At 47.8% G+C, this 22,435-nt stretch overlaps 1 protein-coding gene across 1 annotated transcript in view; it reads left to right on the top strand.

The window, feature by feature from the left end:
- The window catches only part of LOC123069877 (ATP-dependent Clp protease proteolytic subunit 3, chloroplastic), a 30,356-nt gene that overhangs the window by 5,224 nt on the left and 2,697 nt on the right, over window positions 1-22,435 (top strand). The window contains exon 3 of the mRNA XM_044492836.1: window positions 16,634-16,809. Coding sequence (XP_044348771.1) covers window positions 16,634-16,809 — 176 coding nt within the window. The remainder of the gene's footprint in view (window positions 1-16,633; window positions 16,810-22,435) is intronic.

Genomic DNA, 22,435 nt, shown 5'->3' with positions numbered 1-22,435 from the left:
CAAGGTACATGAACAGCAAAGGGAAAGATACAAGGTAAGGTTCATCTCCAAGAGGAGGTCTTGATGGTATCCTAGACGGATCTTCCCGCGAGGGGGTCTTGATGATATCTCGCAGGATCTTCTCCTAGATGTGGTCTCTCTCTCTCTCAAGAGAAGAGTAGGAGCAAAGCTCACATACAAATGAGCTATAACTTTGCTAACCCTAACTAGGAGGAGGGGGAGGAGTATATATAGTCTAAGCCATGAAGGGGTAAGTAGGAAAGGGATACATGGGCCTTTGGCCCGACTATGCGCACAGGCAGGCGCCGGATGTCCGGGCTGGGGGCCGGATGTCCGGGCTCTCATGAGATGCCGGATGTCCGGGGCGGTTTGCCGGTTGTCCGGCCCGAGCAGGGTAACCTTCTAGCTTCGGGTGCCTCACGCCGGATTTCCGGGGGGATGTCGGATGTCCGGGCTGTGGCGTTGCGCCGGATGTCCGGGCACACGGGCCGTATGTCCGGCCGCCGATGCTTCGGCCGTCTGTTGGTGCAGCTCGTGGGCGACTGCACAGGCGCCGGATGTTCGACCTCTGGCCCGGATGTCTGGCCGCTGTAGCTTCAGCAGCTTCGTCTTCTTCCGTTGTCGCTTCCATGCTTCCCTCGCGGATGGTGTAGTTGTTCTTTGGCGCTTGCACTCCTCCTCGCCGTCCGTGAAGCTCCGACAATATCTATGCATGCACATGGGAGAAGTGTCAAGTAGTATACCATCCTCGAAGGGGTCAAGTGAGCACGTATAAAGGAGATGATTCACCTTTGTGTATGTGAAGTAGATGTCGCATGTGTCACTCGCCGAACGGACTCTTGACATGGTGATGTCCATAGGATGCTCCGCATCATCTCGCCTCCATTGGGAAAGATCCGACCTCGGATCAAAAACCAAATCACCATGGGAAAGAGATGGCTTCGCCGTGTAGAAGTGGACGTTCAACAAGTACTTGTCATCTTGAAGCTCGAAATGGGCACTCTTCAATGTCGCACTGTCTTGTGATTCCTTCAAAAGGAGTAAGGACAACAAACACTTGGAAAAACAAATGTGGTTAGCATTAGTGCAAAATCAAGCATTCAAGTGGTGATTCACCGAACAAGTGTTGTCATCAAGCATAGCATATGGTTTGACAAAGAATTGTGTCATGACATGTAAGCATATGAATTGAGCACAAGCAAAGATATCATGGGGACAAGCATTTAAATATGATGTAGAGATGCTAATATGTTTGACAAGAGAACAAGCATCTACCTCAAGGATCATAGCAAACATGCATAAAACGCTCGATAAATGGTCGATGGTAAGCATAGGAATCATTCACAACACCAAATAAGATGAGATGTCTAAACACATGGGTCAAGTGCAAGACAATCCAAGCATAACGTGCATAGGGTGTAGTGAATATAGTGTGGCACTCAACACAATAGGAAGAGCAATTGTTCATCATGTGTGAGGCAATCAAGTGAATCATGAGCAAAGGGACATGGCATATGTGAAGAAATGATATTGGTGCAACCAACCATATGATAGTAGCAAGTAGTCCAAGAATTAGATGCAACACACAAGATATATATGTCATGGGGCATGGAAATGTGGCAATCATGGGTGAAAGCAATGTCTTTAACATGCGTGCAAATGGTGCAAGCAACACATGAAGTATGATCCACAATATCCAAGCTCAAGAAGGATGTCACCTTGAATGCGTGTCCTTGTGCATTCTTCACAATGCCGAAGTGGTAGGAAGTATGAGGTTCGCTCTCAAGAGCTCGAATGGTCAACTCACGTGAAGTGGAAGTCAACACAAAGTCCAAGTATCCTACACAAGCACACAACAAAACAAAGAACGTATGCGCGTGGTAAATAAACACATCATCCATCATGATGGTTCTCTTCTTTTGCACATAACCATTAGAATCACAAGTGCATGAATAATATGATGCAACAATCTTTATGTTCATGGCACGATGCATATGGTGCAAAGAAGGAAGACAAGCATGCTTCACAACAAATATGTCAAAATCTTCAATCATATGTGAGAATGCTATGGGGGTAATCTCATTAGCAAGGCTAAATGCATCGTTGCACTCAATACATGGCAAATCATCTAGCATGAGAGAGGCGACACATGGAGGTATATGACAAGAAGCAATATGAATCATGTGCAAAGCATATAGATGGTTGTTATCAACTGCATGAAATGAGCAAGTATGAATCATTGGTGATGCAACAAGGCAAGCAAGCATAGTGGTCAAGTCGTGCAAACTAGTGGAGCGAAGATGCAACACACTAGAAGAAATCATGACAATTATGTCATGTGAGCAAATACTAGGCATAGATAATGCACATGACATATCGCAAGCACGAGCACAAAGCAAGATGAAAGTATCATCATAGGAATGGTGCACAAAGCAAACATGGCAATAACAAGCAATATCTCCACCAAGCTTGCAAATACACATACAAGTATGAGAATCAATCATCATGTGTAATGCAAAGCATGAGTCACAAATGCATGGCAAAAGCATAGGAAGAGCATATTATGCAAAGTGAACATGGCAAGATGGGCATAGAATATGTAATGGACAATAACCCATAGCCAAGTGAGGGCCATGTAGAATGAATGCGCGAAGTCTTGGCGCGAAGAGAGCGGTGGGAAAGACAATCCACGTGATCCCAAGTCATCATTGCTCTCTAGAGCTCGTTTTGTCAACTCATGGGATTGTGAGGTTGGCAAGTGTTCATGGGTACCTACACAAGAAACACAAACCAAAGAAATTGTGTGCGCGGTAAATGTACACATCATCCATCATGATGTGTATGTGCACATGTGAGTTAGCACAAGATAGGCATTGCTCAAAGAAATTTGATGCATGGTATAAGAACATATCATCCATCATGAAAGAATAGTTATTATGTATGACACGATGGGAACACAAATTGAAAATGCAAGTATATGGCACATCAATAGCATGTTTGTTCATGGGGAGCATATGGTGCACACAAGTATTGGGATCATGCAATGAATGGGATGGATCAAATTCTCCTAACATGTATGAGGAAACTATAGGGTTTCCTCAGGAGCAATATCAGAAACATCATATGGAGAAAATAGACAACATCCAAAACAATGCATATCCGAAGCTAGGTTGTCATGGCATGGCATATGAGATAAATGATGCAAAGGTAGCATATCAATTTCATCACAAGAAAAACAAATGCCAATAACCATGGGCTTGTCATCTATGCCATATGTGCAAATTGGGTTTATTTTAATGGCATATGCATAGTCACTACGATGAGATTGCAAATATGACATATGGTGGATCTCATGCATAGCATATGACAAGTCAAGCGGATTGTCAAACATGATGTGACCTAAAGAATTGTCACAAGAAATCCTATGTAACATGGCATCACAACTAATAGACTCCACATGAGAATCATCATACTCATCATAAATGGGCAAATCATCGCATGGAAAAATCATACTAGCATGAAGCAAGGTACTAGGTGGATCAACATCATGCAAGCAATCAATGTCAAGAATGTCCACTAGTGGGACTAGAGCATCACCATCACCTATGTTACCTTTATCATTCCACTCAAGTGGTGTAGGTGAGGTGGGTAAGACCAAATGGTGGTCAATATCATCATCTTGATGGAACCATGTGGGGGGTGCATCGTATTTCACCATGGCCATCGTCTTGTCCAAAGGAAGGACGAAGTCGTCGCGAATCGACACGTCATCATATATGGGACCTAGCACCAAATGAGAAGACACAATAGAGGTAGAGGTTAAGTCGTTAGAAATCATAGTGGCCTCACATGCCCTATCGACTATCTCACTCTCTATGTGGTGGCTCACCGACTCCCTCAAAATGGGTGCACTCATAGTCACATATGGTGGAGTCACTCATCTCACTCAAGTGATGGGGGTTGTGGCTCTCCTCACATGGGAATTGGGGCAACACATCATATATGGGGCTAGTGGTGAAGTCACTCTCACTCTCAATATGGTGGCAAAAGTCACTCAAGCAAGGTTTTTGAGTCGATGAGTCGACGAGTCGCTCAGGGGCGGCGACTCTAGACTAGTCGTGACTAGTCTAGACTCATGGTCGACGAGTCGACATGTGACGAGTCGACGTGAGTTATGCAGTAGGCAGTAGGTACAATAAAATTACCATACAGAAGCACTATCCTGTATCATCTCTTTTCCTTTTGCTCTGATCTGCTCTAGACCTCTAGTGCTTCTGCTTGGTAGCTCAGGGGAGGAGCAGACCAGCAGCAGCAACAACCATGGAAGGAGGGGAGGAGCAGACCACCAGCAGCAGCAACCAGAGGAGGGACGGAGCAGATATGCAGCAGCAACCAGGGGAGGAGGGGAGGAGCAGCAAGCCAGCAACCATGGGCGGCGGCGGTTGCCAAGGAAAGGGTTGGGTCAGGGGGGAGGGGGAACTGCTTCGATCTAGGTTTCCAGCAAGCAAGATTAGAGAAAAAAAATTGAGTCGTTCGACCCAGAAAACACGACGAGTCGTGACTAGTCGTGACTAGCCGCTCGAGTTGCTCGACTCATACCATGAGTCGAGTCGCTAGGCTGAGTCGCCCCTGCTAGTGTGACTCATCGACTAGTCGACGACTAGTCGCGACTAGTCGAGCGACTCGAAAACAGAGCACTCAAGTCATCATATGCCGCCGTGGTCGAAGGGAAAATTCCATGCTCAACCATCTCGTTGTCGTCGCCGTGGATGAAGGCCGAAGATGGCACAACATCACTCTCCTCCATGACCGAAAGGAAAATCCCATGCTCGATCATCTCGTCGCCGTCGCCGTGGATGAAGGCCGAAGATGGCACATCATCACTCTTCTCCATGACCGAAGGGAAAATCCCATGCTCGATCATCTCGTCGCCGTCGCCGTGGATGAAGGCCGAAGATGGCACATCATCACTCTCCTCCATGACCGAAGGGAAAATCCCATGCTCGATCATCTCGTCATCGTCGCCGTGGATGAAGGCCGAAGATGGCACGTCATCACTCTCGCCTCCAAGGATGGAAGCATCATCCTTGCTCGTCACCATGTCGTTCGCCTCCAAAGCTTGGTCCTTGAAGGTCTCCGTAGTCGTACGCATCGCCGCACCGTCTTGAAGAAGAGTCATGGTAGACTCGGCATCATCAATGCCACAAAGAGGGATGGCGGTGAAGTCGAACTTGGGAGCATCGTCTTGGAGCTCATTGGGCATGGACATCGTGGTGGTACTAGTCTCATGCTTGTCGTCTTGGAGCTTGGTCTTCGAGAAGTTTGCTTGGGGTGGCGAAGCCTTGGCCTTCATGAGTTTTTGTTCCGCCTTGAGAGCACCAATGTAGTTGTCGTCGAGGGACTTGTAGTTCTCGAGGAAGATAGTCTTGGAGATGTCGTTGTGCAATCCAATCATGAAGTGAAATTTCATCGAAATGGGTCGTCCACGCCGGCTCGTCGCAAGGCAATCTTCATCTCCTTGAAGTACGCGTCGATGGACTTGGATCCTTGGATGGTGTTCTTCAATTGGCGTAGAAGTTGTTTCATGTAGGTTGGAGGCACGAACTCTCGTCGCATAGCTCTCTTCGTCTTGGGCCAACTCATGTCGTAGTTTTCCGAAGGTGTGTGAAGCCACCATGCCGATTCGTAGTCGTGGAAGTTTCTTGTGGCGCACTTCACTTAATCTTCGGGACGAACTTGATGTAGCTTGAGGTAGTTGTCCATCAAGCGCTCCCACTCGAGATACTCCTTGGGTTCTTGAGTCCCATAGAAAGGAATCTCATTGTCCGTGTCGAGGTCGTAGTAGCTCGTGGAAGTTGCGGACTTGAGCTTGGGAAGCTTCTCTTGAGCGTAGTCTTGGGGTGCTTGTTGGCGAAGATGCGGTATGTCCGTAGGCGAAGATGCCTTGAAATCGCTTGACGAAGATGCAAGGGAATGGTGAAGTCGTTGAGCGGTTGTTGGTGTTGAGCTCTTGACCTTCACGTTCTTGTTGGTGATGGTGTCGATGCCGATGTGATCTTGCCGGAGATGGTAGCTCGGAAGCATGTGCTCTTGAGCGTCTTCTCGAAGATGAGGAAGACCGCTTGTAGGCCTTGATGAGGGCCTTGATCTCCTCCATTTGAGCTTGCATCTTGGCGTTGGAGTTGTTTTTCGTGGCATCAAACTTGTCGTTGTTGTTGTAGACCGAAGGTGAAATGCCTTGCCTATCCATCACAAGACTCGAGTAGAGGTGAATAGGAAATGAGATAAACAATACCAAGTTACCTTTTCCCAAAGTTGAGGATGTATCCTGTTTCACTCAATGTGAAATGAAAGAATAGTGGAATTGGTACCGGAGTTGTGCACTCACACCTATCAAGTAAAGCTTATGGAGTAGCTTGGTTAGGATAGTGGCACAAAAAATTGATGCAAAATGTTAGTAAGAGTCAATAATGTTGAAAGAGACTCACAAATTTGCAAGCGAAACAAGTAGACCAATAGCAAAGAATGGCACACGGAAACACACACGGATAGATAAATGGGGTCGTGCAACCAAGGAATGAGCACAAAATGTGGAATCCATGGAAAACGCTTGTGTTGCACAACTCAAGAGAGACGCTAGCACGATTGCTCAATAGGCGGATATGACACTTGTGCACAACCTATAAGATGCAAAATGGATAAACTTTCTATCCCAAGTATGCTATGTATGTATGGTTCCCGGTGTTCCTCTCAAGATGATCCAAGATGATCGGATATGAAAATCTTATATGCAATGTGGTATGATGCTATGGCACTTGCTTACAAGCTCTTTGCTCTCTTTTTCTTTTGCTTAAAAGCTTATTTTTTTGTATGGCCACTTTTGCACCAATGCGCAAACCAAGATAGCAATAGTGTATATGTGGGAACAAACTTGTGACACAAGATATGATATGATAGCATGATGATACCAATATGATATGATATATATGCAATAGGGGGTGTAGATCACTAATGTGCACAAGTAACGTTGCCGACAATACTCAAATGCTAGTCTCGATAGGCAAGTAACGCAAAATGGGCTAGGGGTTATCAATGCAATTGCAAGGGGAATATACAATGGTGTCGTCGAGGTTACCGTCCGTTGCGATGATGAGTGGCGGTGTTCTTGATGTAGAACCGTTCCTAATTAGCCGAAACACCTTAGGAAACGGAAAAACCACAACTCAAAATCTCAAGGACAAAAGTCAAATGGTGGTAGAGGAAAAGCGGTGGTGGTTTGCACTTGGCAATGCGGAAGTGGGATGATGGGTTATACGAGTCGGCAATGCGGAAGTGGAGTGATGGGCTATACATGTGTCAGAGTTGAAGTTGCCGTCCCTAAGTAGCCGAAACACCTTAGGAGACACAATCCACAACTCAAACAAGCTCAAACAAAATTGAGTTAAGTTGGGGTGGCAGAAGTGTATGGTAGTGGTTGATGAAGAAGCAATCGTCCCTAAGTAGCCGAAACACCTTAGGAGACTTGAATCACTACTCAAGCAACCACTAATGCTATATGAAACAAACGGGTTAGGTTGCGGAAGTCAGTGGTGGTTATGCGGAAGATATGGTGGAAGGCCTAGGTAAAGATGCCAAAGTTCCAAAAATTTGATGGAGTCAATTGGTGTTGAAACCTATCTAGATGGATGGGGGATGTCAATAGCTACTCAACGAGATAAAAGAATGCGAAAATCGGACTTCGGATGTGAAAGTTATGGGCAAAACGGTGAAACACGAAAGGCTGAAATCCCAGGGGTCGGACATCCGGGGGTGGGGGCCGGATATCCAGGGGCTGATGTCCAGAACCGTGCGGATTTTGTGCTCCAGGAGCCGGATGTCCGGCTTGGGGCCCGGATGTCCGGCCCGACGATTCCAGATCGGGATTTGGACTTCGAAGCTCGATTTGGGGGCGGAAATTGATGATTTTGGGGGCAAAATTGCGGAGATTTCGTGGATGGAAAGTGGGGAAACTTGGAGAGATGCTAGATCCACTCGAAACCAAGCAAATCCATGGATCAAAATCAACAAAACATCATCAAACCAACAAATCACAAAAAAATTTGGGGCTATTTTTGGTGGGGTTTTTCGAATTTAGGACGAAATCAAGTAAAAAAAGGCTAGAAACAAGGGGTGGGGGCTCCAAATTCGTGATCAACGTGGGTCATGATACCAAGATGATGTAGGGTAGAACCCTAGATGCCCGATCTTTCACGATTGGAGCGGATCCCTACGAGGAACACGAAGAACACGGGGAAGAACGGAGAGAAATCACAAGGGGGAACACTCAAGAACAAGTCCAATCATACATCCACTAGACAATTAAACACATAAGATCCACAAGGTACATGAACAACAAAGGGAAAGATACAAGGTAAGGTTCATCTTCAAGAGGAGGTCTTGATGGTATCCTAGACGGATCTTCCCGCGAGGGGGTCTTGATGATATCCTGCAGGATCTTCTCATAGATGGAGGTCTTGGCCTCCAATGGAGTAGTCTCTCTCTCAAGAGAAGAGTAGGAGCAAAGCTCACATTTAAATGAGCTATCACTTTGCTAACCCTAACTAGGAGGAGGGGGAGTATATATAGTCTAATCCATGAAGGAGTAAGTAGGAAAGGGATACATGGGCCTTTGGCCCGACTCTGCGTGCAGGCAGGTGCCGGATGTTCGGGCTCTCGTGAGACGCCGGATGTCCGGCCCGAGCGGGGTGACCTTCTGGCTTCGGGTGCCTCACGCTTGATTTTCGGGGGCGATGCCGGATGTCCGGGCTGTGGCTTTGCGCCGGATGTCCGGGCTGTGGCGTTGCGAAGGATGTCTGGGCACACCGGTCGGATGTCCGGCCGCTAATGCTTCGGCCGTCTGTTGGTGCAGCTCGTGGGCGACTGCACATGCGCCGGATGTCCGGCCTTTGGCCCGGATGTCCGGCCGGTGTAGCTTCAGCGACTTCGTCTTCTTCCGTCGTTGCTTCCATGCTTCCCTCGCGGATGGTGTAGTTGTTCCTTGGCGCTTGCATTCCTCGTCGTCCGTGAAGCTCCGACAATACATATGCATGCACACGGGAGAAGTGTCAAGTAGTATACCATCCTCGAAGGGGTCAAGTGAGCACGTGTAAAGGAGATGATTCACCTTTGTGTATGTGAAGCAGATGTCGCACGTAAACCTGGGAATAGTTTGTAATCCAGACTAAACCCAGCGCAATCCATACGTGTATAAGTTCAGCAACCAAACCAGATTAGACCAGACAGCAAGGGATGCAATCCAAACCAATCCAAACTGTACATATTTTCAATCCAAACCCATCCAGACCATTCTCTATATACAGGTTGTACCCGAAGTTTCAAACCATGGGCTTGTCCAGTGTCTAATAAGAGAGGCATCGAGCGGGCTGCATGCCTAGTAATTTCCATCGCTGCTGTCCTTCAAATGCGCGACCAACGAAACATGCATGCGTGCATGTGGATTCTAAAGCTAGCCACACACTCACAAACGGATTCACCATACCTGCAACAAATGGATTCACCATGCTCACAAATGCGTGACCGGAAGCCTTAGAGCAACTCCAACGGGCCGACCCAGACGGACGGCAATTTTGTCCGTTTTTTGTCCGTTTGGGTCGGCCAGGCGGACACGAACGTCCACTTCCGCGTTTGGGTCGGCGCGTGCGCCCAACGCTGCCCTAGGCGTCGTCGTCGTCCTCGAGGTCCATGAGGTCGATGAACGTCGGCGCCGGGCCGGCCCAGGGGAATGTCGTGTTCCAAAGGGCGTTCCTGTCGGGCGTGGGCTGTGCCGGCGCGGGCGGTGCCACCGACGGGGGAGCGAGTGTGGCTAGATGGGGACGGGAGCTGGCTGGAAGCGGATGAGGACGGCCCTGCCGTACGGTCGGCTTAAAAAAGGACGACTGCCGTCGCTGACGCGTGTGCCCGAGGTCATAAATTAAGCTGACCAGGTAGGCAGCGGGTAGTTGGACGACCGCCAGGTGGGGACGCGGCAAACACCGAGAAGGCGTGTGTGGCATCTGTTCCACGTCCGCGCCGACGCATTTGGGGCGCAAATTTCGGCCGCAAATGCATCGGCGTGGACGCGAAGCGGACTTGATTTGGGTTTGGGTCGGCGCGTTGGGCTCCTTTTTTGTCCGTGCCGACCCAAACGGGCGGCGGCGAACGAAATGGGTCACCCCATTGGAGTTGCTCTTAAACCCCTTAAATGCCACGGCGGGCGACCCGGTCACTGACCGGTCCAAAAAACCTGAGGACGTGACATACGCGGGTGCCGCAGATCTGTAGGCGAAGCAACAGGCAATCGTCGATCCATTTCTGTCGGAGGCGGAGGCCAACCGTCGTATCCAGACGAAGCAGGAAGCGGACGTCGACGAGATGCTTGCCTTTATGAATGAGGAGGAGCCGGAGCCCATCTACCCGGCACCCGGCACGGAGGCCATGGACATCTCCGACAACGAAGCATAAACTAATGTGATTTGCGTAGTAAGTAGGATTTCGTTTGTATGCTTTGTATCGATCTAAGGTATAAAATATGATATACTCTTTTTTTGCGGATTGAAATATGAGATACTTGGATGCATTAGATAAATTATAAGGTGTGACCGGTCAGTCTGTCACTGCCCGCGGACGCGCACGTCTGCGGGCGTTTGAGGGGCGTAATTTAGTGTCCGCCGCTGTAGATGCTCAGCCAAACATCCTAAACACGCCTCATACGCCCGGACGGGCCACCTGGTCACAAATTTTTGACCCAGACGGACGCCTCAAACGGGCCTTAAATGTCCGGGCTAACCGGCACCCCTCATATACAACTCAAATATGGAGCGGATATGGGGCGCTCGAGCGCGTCCACTATGTCAGACTGACGATAGAGTAGATTGTAACGTTTCCATGCTTTTGTGGATTTAATAATCTAGTATAAGATGTCCGGATGCAGTTGTGCTAATTTGAAGAGCGTCCGGTCACTGTCCGCGGATGTTTGGGTCATATTTATCATATACGGTTGTAGATGCTCTAAGCCGGTACGTCGTCTAGACATAGCCCTCAGCCCGCCTCTCTGATATTTCTGGTGCACCACGCGAGCCCATGGCTGGTGGTTTGGGTTCCGCCACGCCGCCGTATCCGCGGTCTTAGCTGTAACTACGAGAAGACGTGGGGTCATTACGTGCGAACCGTGAGGAGGAGAAGCTAGTGGTCGATTTGGTTCTCAGTCCATGGTTGAAATAGTCTGGGATTGTTTGGTCTGTGACCAGACCGAACCAAACCAAACCAATAATAAGAAAAACCCAAGTCAAACCAACTTACATTAGGAACTCAGCCCGTTTTATCCAAACCAAAAGAGTCCAATAGGGAAATTGATCCAAAACTAAAGTTTGAGTCCAAACCATTCCCAGGTCTAGTCGCACGTGTCACTCGCCGAACGGACTCTTAACATTGTGATGTCCATAGGATGCTCCGCATCAAAAGCTCTACTAGATCATATCATGTACTTCGCTAACCCTAACAAATGGTCTCCGGACGGAATATATAGGTGGCTGGAGGTTAGGGGCGAAGTGGAGGGGCAAAAGGGGCATTCCCCGGCCAACTCGCAGGAGGGCCCGTGCGCACGGGCTAAGTGTACCCCGTGGGCACGGGGGTCCTGTGTGCACGGTACACGCCCGTGCGCACGGGGTAGACAACAGCTACGGCGAGGGCCCATGTGCACGGGGTCCAAGGGGCCGTGCGCACGGGGTGTCCAGAGAGGCTCTGGATAGCTCGTGCGCACAGGGTCCGGGGAGGCCGTGCGCACAGGGTCGCCTGGGCACTTCTTCTTCTTCCAGCTGCCAGCCTCCTTCCGTGTAGCCTTCTCATTCCTCTTGTGCTTGGCGAGGCTCACCGGCTCCCTCGATGTGGTCAACCTCGATGATGGTGTACATGTCCTCTTGAGCTTGGACGACTCCTTGATGAATGTGTAGCTCCGCTCACACCTATGTATGCACATGAGAGAGGGGTCAAGTAGCATACCATCCTTGAAGGGTACAAGTGGACATGAGTAATGGAGATGATTCACCTTTTATAAATTGGTAAGAGCATGGGGAGTGGCAATGAGAGGGTCATCAAGTGAGAGTATGTGCAATAGGCAATCTCAAGTGCAAGATAATCCAAGCATAATGTGCATAGTGTGTGGTGAAAGTATTGTTACACTTAACACAAATGAAAGAGCAATTGTTCAACATACGCGAGGCAACCAAGTGAATCATGTACTCCCTCCGGTCCATATTCATTGTTGTTGATTTAGTACAAACTTGTAGTTGATTTAGCACAACCATAATTAATATAGATCAAGGGGAGTGGCAATCAAGAGTGCATAGCATGTGAGAGAAAAAGACATTTGTTGCAATCAAACATATGGTAAGTGCATGGAATCAATAAGTTTGATGCAATACACAAGGTATATATATCAAGAAACATGGAGAAGTGGCAATGACAAATCAGAGCAAAAATTGCTATCAAGCAATGTGGACGAAGATGACCAATATTTGTCATGGTACAAACAACACATGTAGTATGATCCACAATAGCCATGCTCAATGTTTTGGGATTCTTGAAAGAGAAGGATGTCACCTTGAATGCTTGTCCTTGTACGTTCTTCCCAATGTCGATGCACAAGCAAATATGTTGTAGAAGCGTGTCGGTGGAGAGTGTATGTGGCCCGCTCTCAAGAGCTTCGATGGTCACCTCATGGTGAGTAGGAGTTGTCGAGTGTTCCAACTTTCCTACACATGCACACAACAAAGCAAAGAACGTATGCGCATGGTAGATAAACACATCATCCATCATGATGTGTCGCTTCTCTTGCACACAACCATTAGGATCGAAAGTGCATGAATAATTTGATGCAACAATGTTTATATTTATGGCACTAGGTATATTGTGCAAAGAAGGACAACGAGCATGCTTCACATGAAAAGTGTCAAAAGCTCCAATTATATGTGAGAATGCTATGGGGGCATTCTCATATGCAAGATTAATAGCATGGTTGCACTCAATACATAGAAACAGGATAGAGATAACTAAAAGGGACATATGACAACTTTCGATAGCAATCATGTCCAAAGCATGGAAATAGGTGCCATCGACCGCATGAAAAGAGCAAGTATTAATCATGTCATGTGAGCAAATAGTGGGCATAAGTAATGCACTTGACATATCACAAGCTCTAAAGCAAATCATGGCAAAATCATTGTCATCATATTGGCGAGATGTCCTATGAAAAGAACAGTTGGTCAACACGACTCTCCCAATACAATCAATATCAATAGCATGGATGAAGGATGGGACATGGTAATAACAAGTAATATCTCCACCAAGCTTGCAAATACACATACAAGCAATAGAGGGGTATATCATGTATAATGCAAATCATGGGTCACAAAGGCATGGCAACGAAATGAAAATGATCAAAGCATGCCATGTGAACATGGTAAATGAGCACAAGATATGTATTGGACAATAACAGAAGAGGTGCGTGAAATCCTTGCGTGAAGAGAAATGGTGGAGAATAAGCACTCCATGGTGACGCACAACTTGGTTGCTCTCTAGACCTCTTTTTTTCAACTCGTGCGCTTGCGATGTTGATGAGGAAGTGTTGTACCTACACAACATTGAAAAAGAAACAATGTGTGCACGTGGTCTATGTACACATCATCCATCATGCATGCTAGAGCAGTGTCGGAGCTATGTGCAATGCTGAGGGGCCGCTGCCCCCCTGCTGTAGCATATTTACCGAAGGAAGGAAATAAGAGCCTTAAATTAAAAAGATTGTTGTCATTTGGCCCCCCAAAGGTGCATATTTTCTCTTTGCATGCAATGATAGTTATTATGCTTAACATGATTGGACGCAAAGGGTAGCAAGTATATGGTGCATCAATATTAATGTTTGTATCATTCATATCAAAGTCAAGCATATTGTGCACACAAATATGGGGAGCATGCAATGCATAGGATGAATCAAATCTCCTAACATGTATGAGGAAACTATGGGGGCTTCCTCATGAGCAATAGTATAAGCATGGTTGCAATCAAGACAAGTGCTATATGAAGAAATTGAACAACATCAAAACTGCATATTCAAAGCAAGGCGGTCATGGTATGGGATATGTGAAGAATTGCGCAAATTATGTAAAGGGAGCATGGCAATATCAGCACAACATATGCAAATACCACTAACCAAGAATTTGTCATCTTATGCCATATTCACATATCAAGTTCATTTTAATGGAAATGACATAGTCACTACTAAATGAGCTCAAAGATTTGATATCGGAAATCTCATTTATAGCATATGACAAGGATTGTGGAGTTGCAAATATGATATCACATATGAAATTATCACAAGAGCTTCACAACTACTAGTCATCACATACTTATGATCACACTCATCATGAACGGGTGGCAAATCAAAGCATGTAAAAGGCATAATATCATGCGACATAGCAAGAGGGGCATTAATATCATGCGAGCAATCCATGTCCAGTAATGGGACAAGAGCATCACCATCACCTATAATTATTACCTTTGGAGGTCCAATCATGTGGTGTAGGTGTGGCGGAACGGACCATCTTGTGGTCATCGTCGTCGCAGGAGCACGGCGGCGCATCACATAAAAACAAGATTGCGACAGTGGCGGCCTTGTGCAATGGCTGTTGTGCGTCCTCCAGCGGCGGTCGGGGTGCGACACTGTGGCCGAGGTACATGACGGGGAGACTAGGGCAACGACCCCTACAAGGAGGGTGGTGGAACGATGTGCCCGGGCATAGCTTCAAGTTGGTTGCGAGAATGCACATATGTGCTGGTGTTGGCGGCATGTGGCTAGGCCATGACATCGGTGAAGGACAATTCGTTGTTGTTGACTTGCAAGGTGTTTGATCCCGCAGTCGATGGCTTTCAACGGTGGTGTGTCGGTGTCCTTGGGATGGACGTCCGGCCCGAGGGCGGAGACTTGTCGTCTGCTCGACAAGGTTTCCGTTTGTTGATGGGGACGGAGTGCAACAACGCTCCCCCATCGACATCATGCTCGACGACATCTGCCTCTATACATATGGAGGATGCCGGGGCAGCGGTCCTGGAAATGTGGTGGATGTTACACGTCAGTTCACGACGTTGTGGCGTGACAGTGGTCAGATTAGCGCCGCGGCATGGGTGCCCCCCGACGGCAGGGGCTGTCTTTTTTGGTGGGAAGACGTCCCACCCATCAGCTAGCGCAACTATGCCGTATGCAGTGGAGTACTGGCAAGGGTGACTGTCAAGAGACCCGTCATCAAGATGCTGGTTGAAACACCGCTTCATATCCGGGGTGAAAACTCTTGTTCTGGCCTTTACTGGTTGGGCTCAACAGCGATGAACTTGCGTCGTTACTTTGTTGAAGGCGTTGCCTCCTTGTCCTGATAATGTCAGATGTGGCGACGACGGTGCAAGGACGTGTACCCTTCTTGAAGGCGCTGCTACGGAAGAAGTCGACTTAGTCATAGATGTTTTATTCAGTTTTCTTGTAATGGTTATGTTATAGTTGTCTTAGGTTTGTACTCTACTTAATAATTAATAACAATGGCTGTTTGCATCACTATGGTTTTCTCATCACCAAGTCATTTAGTCTCTCACGTAGCAGTAACACAAGCTCCTGCCACCTCTCTATCGTGGCAAATTGGCAACATCCAAGCCATGGTGTCAATACACCTGTATCAACTCAGGATATTTTTATCAACTCCATTGACCCAGCTGACCATTTCTTTCATGGGCACCAACTTGCGGATAAAGAAATAATCTTATCGATCAACTCTTTCCCTATTTGTGAGTAAACATACATTGCAATTTGCATCATCGCTGCCCCTTCCCCCTTCCGATTCATCCGTCAGTCAGCTGATGTCAGCATCCACCAAATCCTGCATGTCTTGCAAGTGGCTGATGGCCCACATTTATTGCTGGATGCATCATCCTTTGACTATCCTTCCTTTTGCTCCCAGGAAATTCAAGTACAGAAACAACCAATCAGTCAGTACACACAGGTTCTGCCATAGTAGTACATGGCGTGATCACCGCCAGCTGATGGTCTCTATTGGGCGTACTTTGGCGCTGGCTCGAGGATGTCTCCAAGGCCTCGTCGAAGTGGCCATCACTAGCTGCAGAGGTGCCAAGATGCCAATACATTTAAAGCATGTCCTGAAACATCAGAGCACATGACTTGTTTACCAGAATGTCAAGTGCAGTTGCTGAACAGCATCACAACTTTTAGGCTGTTTTTAGAAAGCTCAGCGTCTCCGCACGGTTCCTTGAAGCTAACCGTTTCGACTTATTTGATCGAAATCTTGCTAGCTCAGTGAGCTTTCTTTATCTGTTAAGTTCAGATTGTCTTAGCCTACCTTTTGTACATGGATTTTTTTTTTCTAGTTCAAAGTTTCTTGGCCTTCCTTTTGTATGACGTTAGAGTGTCTTAGCCTGCCTTAACAGTTAAACCGACTGAAATTACAACTCGCTGATAACTTCTGTAACCATTTCCCAAATTTCTGTCTTTTCTAATTGATGTTGTATGCTCTAGTATAACTTCTGCCACATCAATTACCAGGAATGGGGATTTATGATGCCATGAAATTTTGCAAGGCTGATATCTCAACTGTTTGCTTTGGATTGGCGGCTTCCATGGGTGCATTTTTGTTAGCTGCTGGGACAAAGGGAAAGAGATTTTGCATGCCAAATGCGAGAATTATGATCCATCAGCCATCAGGGGGAGCTGGTGGGAAGGTAGGATTTCATAATGTAGTTCATTTTTGCAAATAGTTAGTGATGGAATCATGAATTAGCTTGCTAAAAAACCATATATAAGTTTTTTGATTAATGGAAGTAGTATCGTATTATCAAACAGCTTATGTTGAAGTCTGGAAACTAAAATGGCCCAGTACCGATTGAACTAACAAACATTATTTCTGATACAGTACCTTGACTGTTTCGTGAGGTGTCAAATTTGTGGGGGCATAATCCATGCATTCCTTACGTGCTTTCAATATGTAATAAAGTTTAAAAAATATACACTGCAATGTGATGTGATTGAGGCAAACAAGTGTGATTTCAAAGTTAAATTCTTCGAGGTAGATGTGCCAAGAAGAAAATTATGATCAGTTTGTGTGATAGAGGGCTATGATCAAAGTTAAACTCTTTGAGGCAGCAGCTTGGTCTGCAAGTGCTCCCCGGCCACAATGCTGCCGCTCCACGTAGCGGTTTCCTCTTCTTCCAGGCTGTCAGAGCAGAATAAGTGTTAGTCATTCACGATTAATACATAAAATATCAAACAAGAGGCAAGGTACTTACGCGATGCCTTGGGCGGGTTAAAGCCCAACCTCTACCTCCTTTTCAGAGTGGAGGAGGGCTTTGTCGGCCTGGCACAGCCCGCAGGCTCACCTCCGGGCGCTGTAGAGTGGCTTTGCAAGGACGCTTGGCGGATGGGGACAGCCTCCATGGGTTCCTCGATGCAGATCCCACAGTAGGCTTCCTCTTGTGCGCATTGATAGGAGGGGCCGCCTTCCCTTCGCCAGCCGCGCTAGCGGTAGTTTTCCTCGAAGACTATTCATGACGCCACCTTCCTAGCATCATTGTTGCACTCGGCTTCACCGCCACCGACACCAGCATAGCTTGATGCATGACCGGGGTGGTGCAACATAGCACGAGTCGGCAGTGGAGGGTCAGAGGCAAGACCTTCGAAAGCCCAAGGGAGTAAAAACCAAGTCAGAGTTTGATGAAGGAAGCAAAAATCAATCAAAATACTTGTGTGTGCGGTGGATTGGCTCTGCTGAACCCATGATGTCCCTCGTCGAGCTAGTAGAGGTGGCCGTGGTCCTCCTTGGGGATCTCCAGGAAGTTAGCGATCCTAGCTTTGATGGCCTCCTTGTTCGTAAGAGTGCTGATCATTGTATTAGGGTCTGCCTAACTAGGATATTTTGGTATGTAGTCGTACCTGACCCTTAGGGCCCGGATTCGGCGACGCAGAAATGTCATTAGGAGTGTATACACGGTCACTCCCTCTTTTAGCCGCTTGATCTTGAGTACCTTGGTCGTTGGCTTCTCGGCAAGCAGTCCCTTGGCTCCGAAGGAGTCATGGTGAACTCTGGCAGACTTGGAGTCCCGTTGGCGATGTAGAACCCCGCCAATTCTTCACCGACTTGTTCACAGTATACTCCAAAATACTCTATCTTGATGTCTGTCTTGTTCCCTAGATCCAACCGGATCTGGAAGATAGTGCCATCACAAACGTTCGTCTTGTCCACTTGGGGCTGCGGCTTCATGTAGGCGCACCAAAAGTTGAAGTGGGGGCGGATGCTGATAAGGCACTTGCAAGACGTGATGAAGATCGCCACATGGAGGATCGAGCTGAGGTTGAGATTGTGCAGCTCCAACACGTTGAAGAAGGGCAGCCCCCGCAAGTTGTGCACGAGCTAAGAATGGTCACGGACGGCGGCGGCGGTGGAGAAGCCGCCTCGTCGGGGCGAGGTGCCGAAGCAGTAATTCCTCGTGTAGAGTGCCGTAGGGCGAAAATCGCCAGCGGCAGAAGCCTAATGGAGGTCAAGATCGTGGATGCTCATGGTGGACTCCTTGAAGTTCGACGCCATGAAGTCCAGAAGGTCGAGTGTCTCCCACGGGATAACTTCCTCCTTGTAGTCCCAAAGCGGCTCCTTGATCTGGAACTCAAATTGCTCCTTGCCCTTGCTGCGGCGCAGCCGAGCAGAGCAACTCGAATTGCTCCTTGCCCTTGCTGCGGCGCAGCCGAGCAGAGCAAGAGTTGGTGGCGAGAGCGCGGGATTTGGTGGAAGCTAAAATCTTGAAGCTTGCTAATGCAGTGTGAGGAAGACCCATGCAAGAGCAATGGAGCGCGGTAAAAGGTAAAAATCCCCTCTTTGTTATCCATGTCCAAAGACATTGAAGCGTCTGTCACCGATTGTTTGCCATGTGTCCCACTATTTCTTCGAAACATCCCATGATAGTGCGAAGATCAAGGAGGTTAATGGGCATGCATGGCAACCACTGACGTCACACACAACTGGCACGTCTCTTGGTGCTCCTTTGACCAACATTGACTTGTTTCAACTAGACCTGGTGACTCTTCGAGCTCCCGGTTGCTTGGAACGGGCTTAGACCAGTTCAATCTATTCAAGCCCGGCCCTGGGGCGTCACGTGCCGTCGTTCGCTTTGATTGAACTTGGCCCAAAAGACTTCTGACAGTTTCACAACCAACAGAGCACCTTTGGTGGGGACATAGATGCCAGTGCATCACCCTGACGACAATTAGTTCGTCAGAGCAACAACTCTGATAAAACGCAGATTTAAGAGTCGAGCTCTAATAGCTAATGCAAATTTCAGGGCACCCTAATGGTGGTTAAATCGCCAGAGCCTCGCTCCGATGATGTTGAACTTTCGGAGCGTAGCTCTAAAGGTACGAGAATAGCTCTGCCTGTTTGGAAAACCATTGGTGGCAACCCACCAAGGGTTCTACACAGTCTTGGAAAGCTCTCTTGTGAAGGGAATCCATAGTGTCTGCTCCCCTATGAGTGAAAGGTCAGACGATAACAAATTTGATCTAGAAGCATTTTGACTTCGATTTTGGTTAGGATGAGAGTTCTTAGGTTATCCCTCCCATAGGCTCTTGCTAGCAACATGATTGAGACTCCTATGCTAGATACCTTGCAGGAGTTCTGTCTGAATTCATGGCGTGCCCAGGATAACTGGTGAGAATAAAGTCAGACGATTAACTTGTTACTCACATAACGGCCGCACGCTTCTTCATCCGAGGATAGAGGTTGTTTAGACCTATGAATTACTAATCATCTTATTTCATGAACTTCTTGAGCTCATCAAGGCTAGTCTGCCGATCGACGACAAGGCGCAAGGCGCGCTCTGTCTGAAAATGATTATAAACCTCAGTCTAGACGAAGTATCAACAACTGAGATCTTGAAGAGCTTTGGGGCTACTGACAATTCCATGCCCCAGAGGACAGAAGAGGCCCAACAACCACAGGGTGCCCTAACTTTGTTCCTTGGACTCCTCTGGCAATACAGGGCGCATCGCCACCTTGGTGGGCTAGACAAGAACTTTGCTACGTATCTAGCCAGTTCTTCTGTATTTAGGCATATACTAACCGACTTGGGACTCCTATAAACATAGCCACGACCGACCCCCCACCCCCCCCCCCCGGATAGGTATCTCGTACACTACGTCTTAGGACAATCATCTATGACAAAGCCCATATATGATCTTGCGATCGAAACCTTTGTAGATACAAACCCTAGTTCTCATACGAGGCGAGATCATCGATACAGACAAGCAAGAATTATAATATTACCTCGATCGAAGGGCCTGAACTTGGGTGAATCTTCCTCGTGTGCACCATCCGGATCTCCGACACTTGCGCTACCCTTAGATGGATATTGTCAAGAAAATACCAGGACAAGATCGGACATTGACAACACTCAGTGTTGTGTTACCTCTTGGGCGCATTGGCTCGAAGCCGGATCCGGCTGGTGGGTCCAATAGTTTGAGGCTGCTTTGTTGGCGTCATCTAGCAAAGATGATGGAGTTGAGCGACTTGTGTGGCAATGATGGTGGTGACGAGCGGAATTGGGTCGCGGTATGACCTCTATCGTTGATTGCTTGTCGGTCTTCTGGGTTGTCTGTGCAATGTTTTTGTCGTGTAGCGGTGAAGTCAGAGCTACAGGTGTTGCGGCCAACATTGCGGCAACGATGCCTCGAGAAAGGCGGTTCTCTTGTATGACGATCTCCAGCACAAAGTTTGCAGTTTTCTGATATGAGGCTCATCGTCGAAGTCGGAGCTGCCTTGTCCTCGACGTGTTTTGAGTCCTATCACTAGCGTTTGTGGCCTGTTGATTGTTTTTTCTTAGTACGGCTTCACATGGCTGTTGTTGTCGGTAACAAAGTTTGAGTCACTTGCTCGAGGAGCGATGACGATGTGTGCTATCTTAGTTGTATTTTTATCCTCGATGGAGTGTATGTGCTGTTTCTGTCGTGTGCTCGGTCGGCTAATGGTGACCTTGAGACTGTCATGTTTCGTGACGCTCAACGAGGCAGGTGTATCAGTTTTAGCCTTGTTTTGGTAATTAACTACAGTCATCTCCATGTACACCTCAACATCTCCCCAAGCCCCAAGTGGACCTAGCATGAGAGCTCATGCATGTGCCATTGCACATCAACTCAATCGAGCTTGGCATGAATATCCATTGGACTTGGTTACTACCTCATCGTGGAACCACATGTGTCTTTAGGTACGTGGACGACCCCCGCCAAGGATCTAAGGAACCTCGCGAAGTCCGAGAAGAGGAGCTAGAAGGGCACATGGAAGGAGGAGCCCAGCAGCTGGAAGAAGAAGTGACGCACAGACGACCCCGTGCGCGCGGCCCCTCTGGACCCCGTGCGCACGAGCTATCCAGAGACTTTCTGGATACCCCGTGCGCATGGGCCCCCTAGACCCCATGCGCACAGGCACCCGCTGGAGCTGTTGACCTCCCCGTGCGCACGGGCCTGTATCGTGCACACGGGGCCCCGTGTCCACGGGGGTACTTTAGCCCGTGCGCATGGGCCTGCCTGCGAGCTGAACGGGGAATGCCCCTTGTGCCCTTCCACTTTGTCCCTCACCTCCAGCCACCTATATATTCCGTACCTAGGTCATTTGTTAGGTTAGCAAAGGATATGATATGATTTAGAGAGGGCTTTGCTCATCTACCTCTTCCTTGGATCAAGACCTCCTAAGGGAGAAGGATCCCCATCATAGGATCATCAAGACCTCCTATGGGCGAAGGATCTCTCTAGATCATCAAGGCCTCATTTCCTCTTGGATTTGGGATGAACCTTACCATGTATCCTTGTTCCCTTTGATTGTTCATGTACCTCATGGATCTTATGTGTTTGTTAATCTAGTGGATGTGTGATTGGGCTTGTTCTTGAGTGTTCCTCTTGTGATTTCTCCACGTTCTTCCCGGTGTTCTTCGTGGATTTCCCCTCCAATTCGTGAAAGATCACCAATTAGGGTCTCCACCCTACATCATCTTGGATCAGAGCTTAGGTTCTCGCAAATTTGGAGTCTCCCTCCTTCATTTTGTAACCTAATTTTGTTTGTTTTTGTCCCAATTCGAAAATCCCCACCAAAAATAGTCTCACCATTTTTTTGGCCATTTGTTGGTTCTTGTGAGATTTTGTTGTGTTTGATCCACGATTTTGTTGTTTGGCAAGTAGATCTTGGCCTTCCCCATCTCCCTATCACGAAATCCACCCCCAATTTTTCATTTCCCCTTCAAATATGTGGTTCAAATCATGAAATTTCAGCCACCCCTGTGCCCATGGGCTCCCGACCCCATGCGCACGGCCCCC

The sequence above is a fragment of the Triticum aestivum genome, chromosome 3B, assembly GCF_018294505.1.
Source record: "Triticum aestivum cultivar Chinese Spring chromosome 3B, IWGSC CS RefSeq v2.1, whole genome shotgun sequence".
Lineage (NCBI taxonomy): Eukaryota > Viridiplantae > Streptophyta > Magnoliopsida > Poales > Poaceae > Triticum > Triticum aestivum.
Note: the sequence above shows the minus strand (reverse complement) of the source record. Positions and strands in the feature narration are given on the sequence as shown.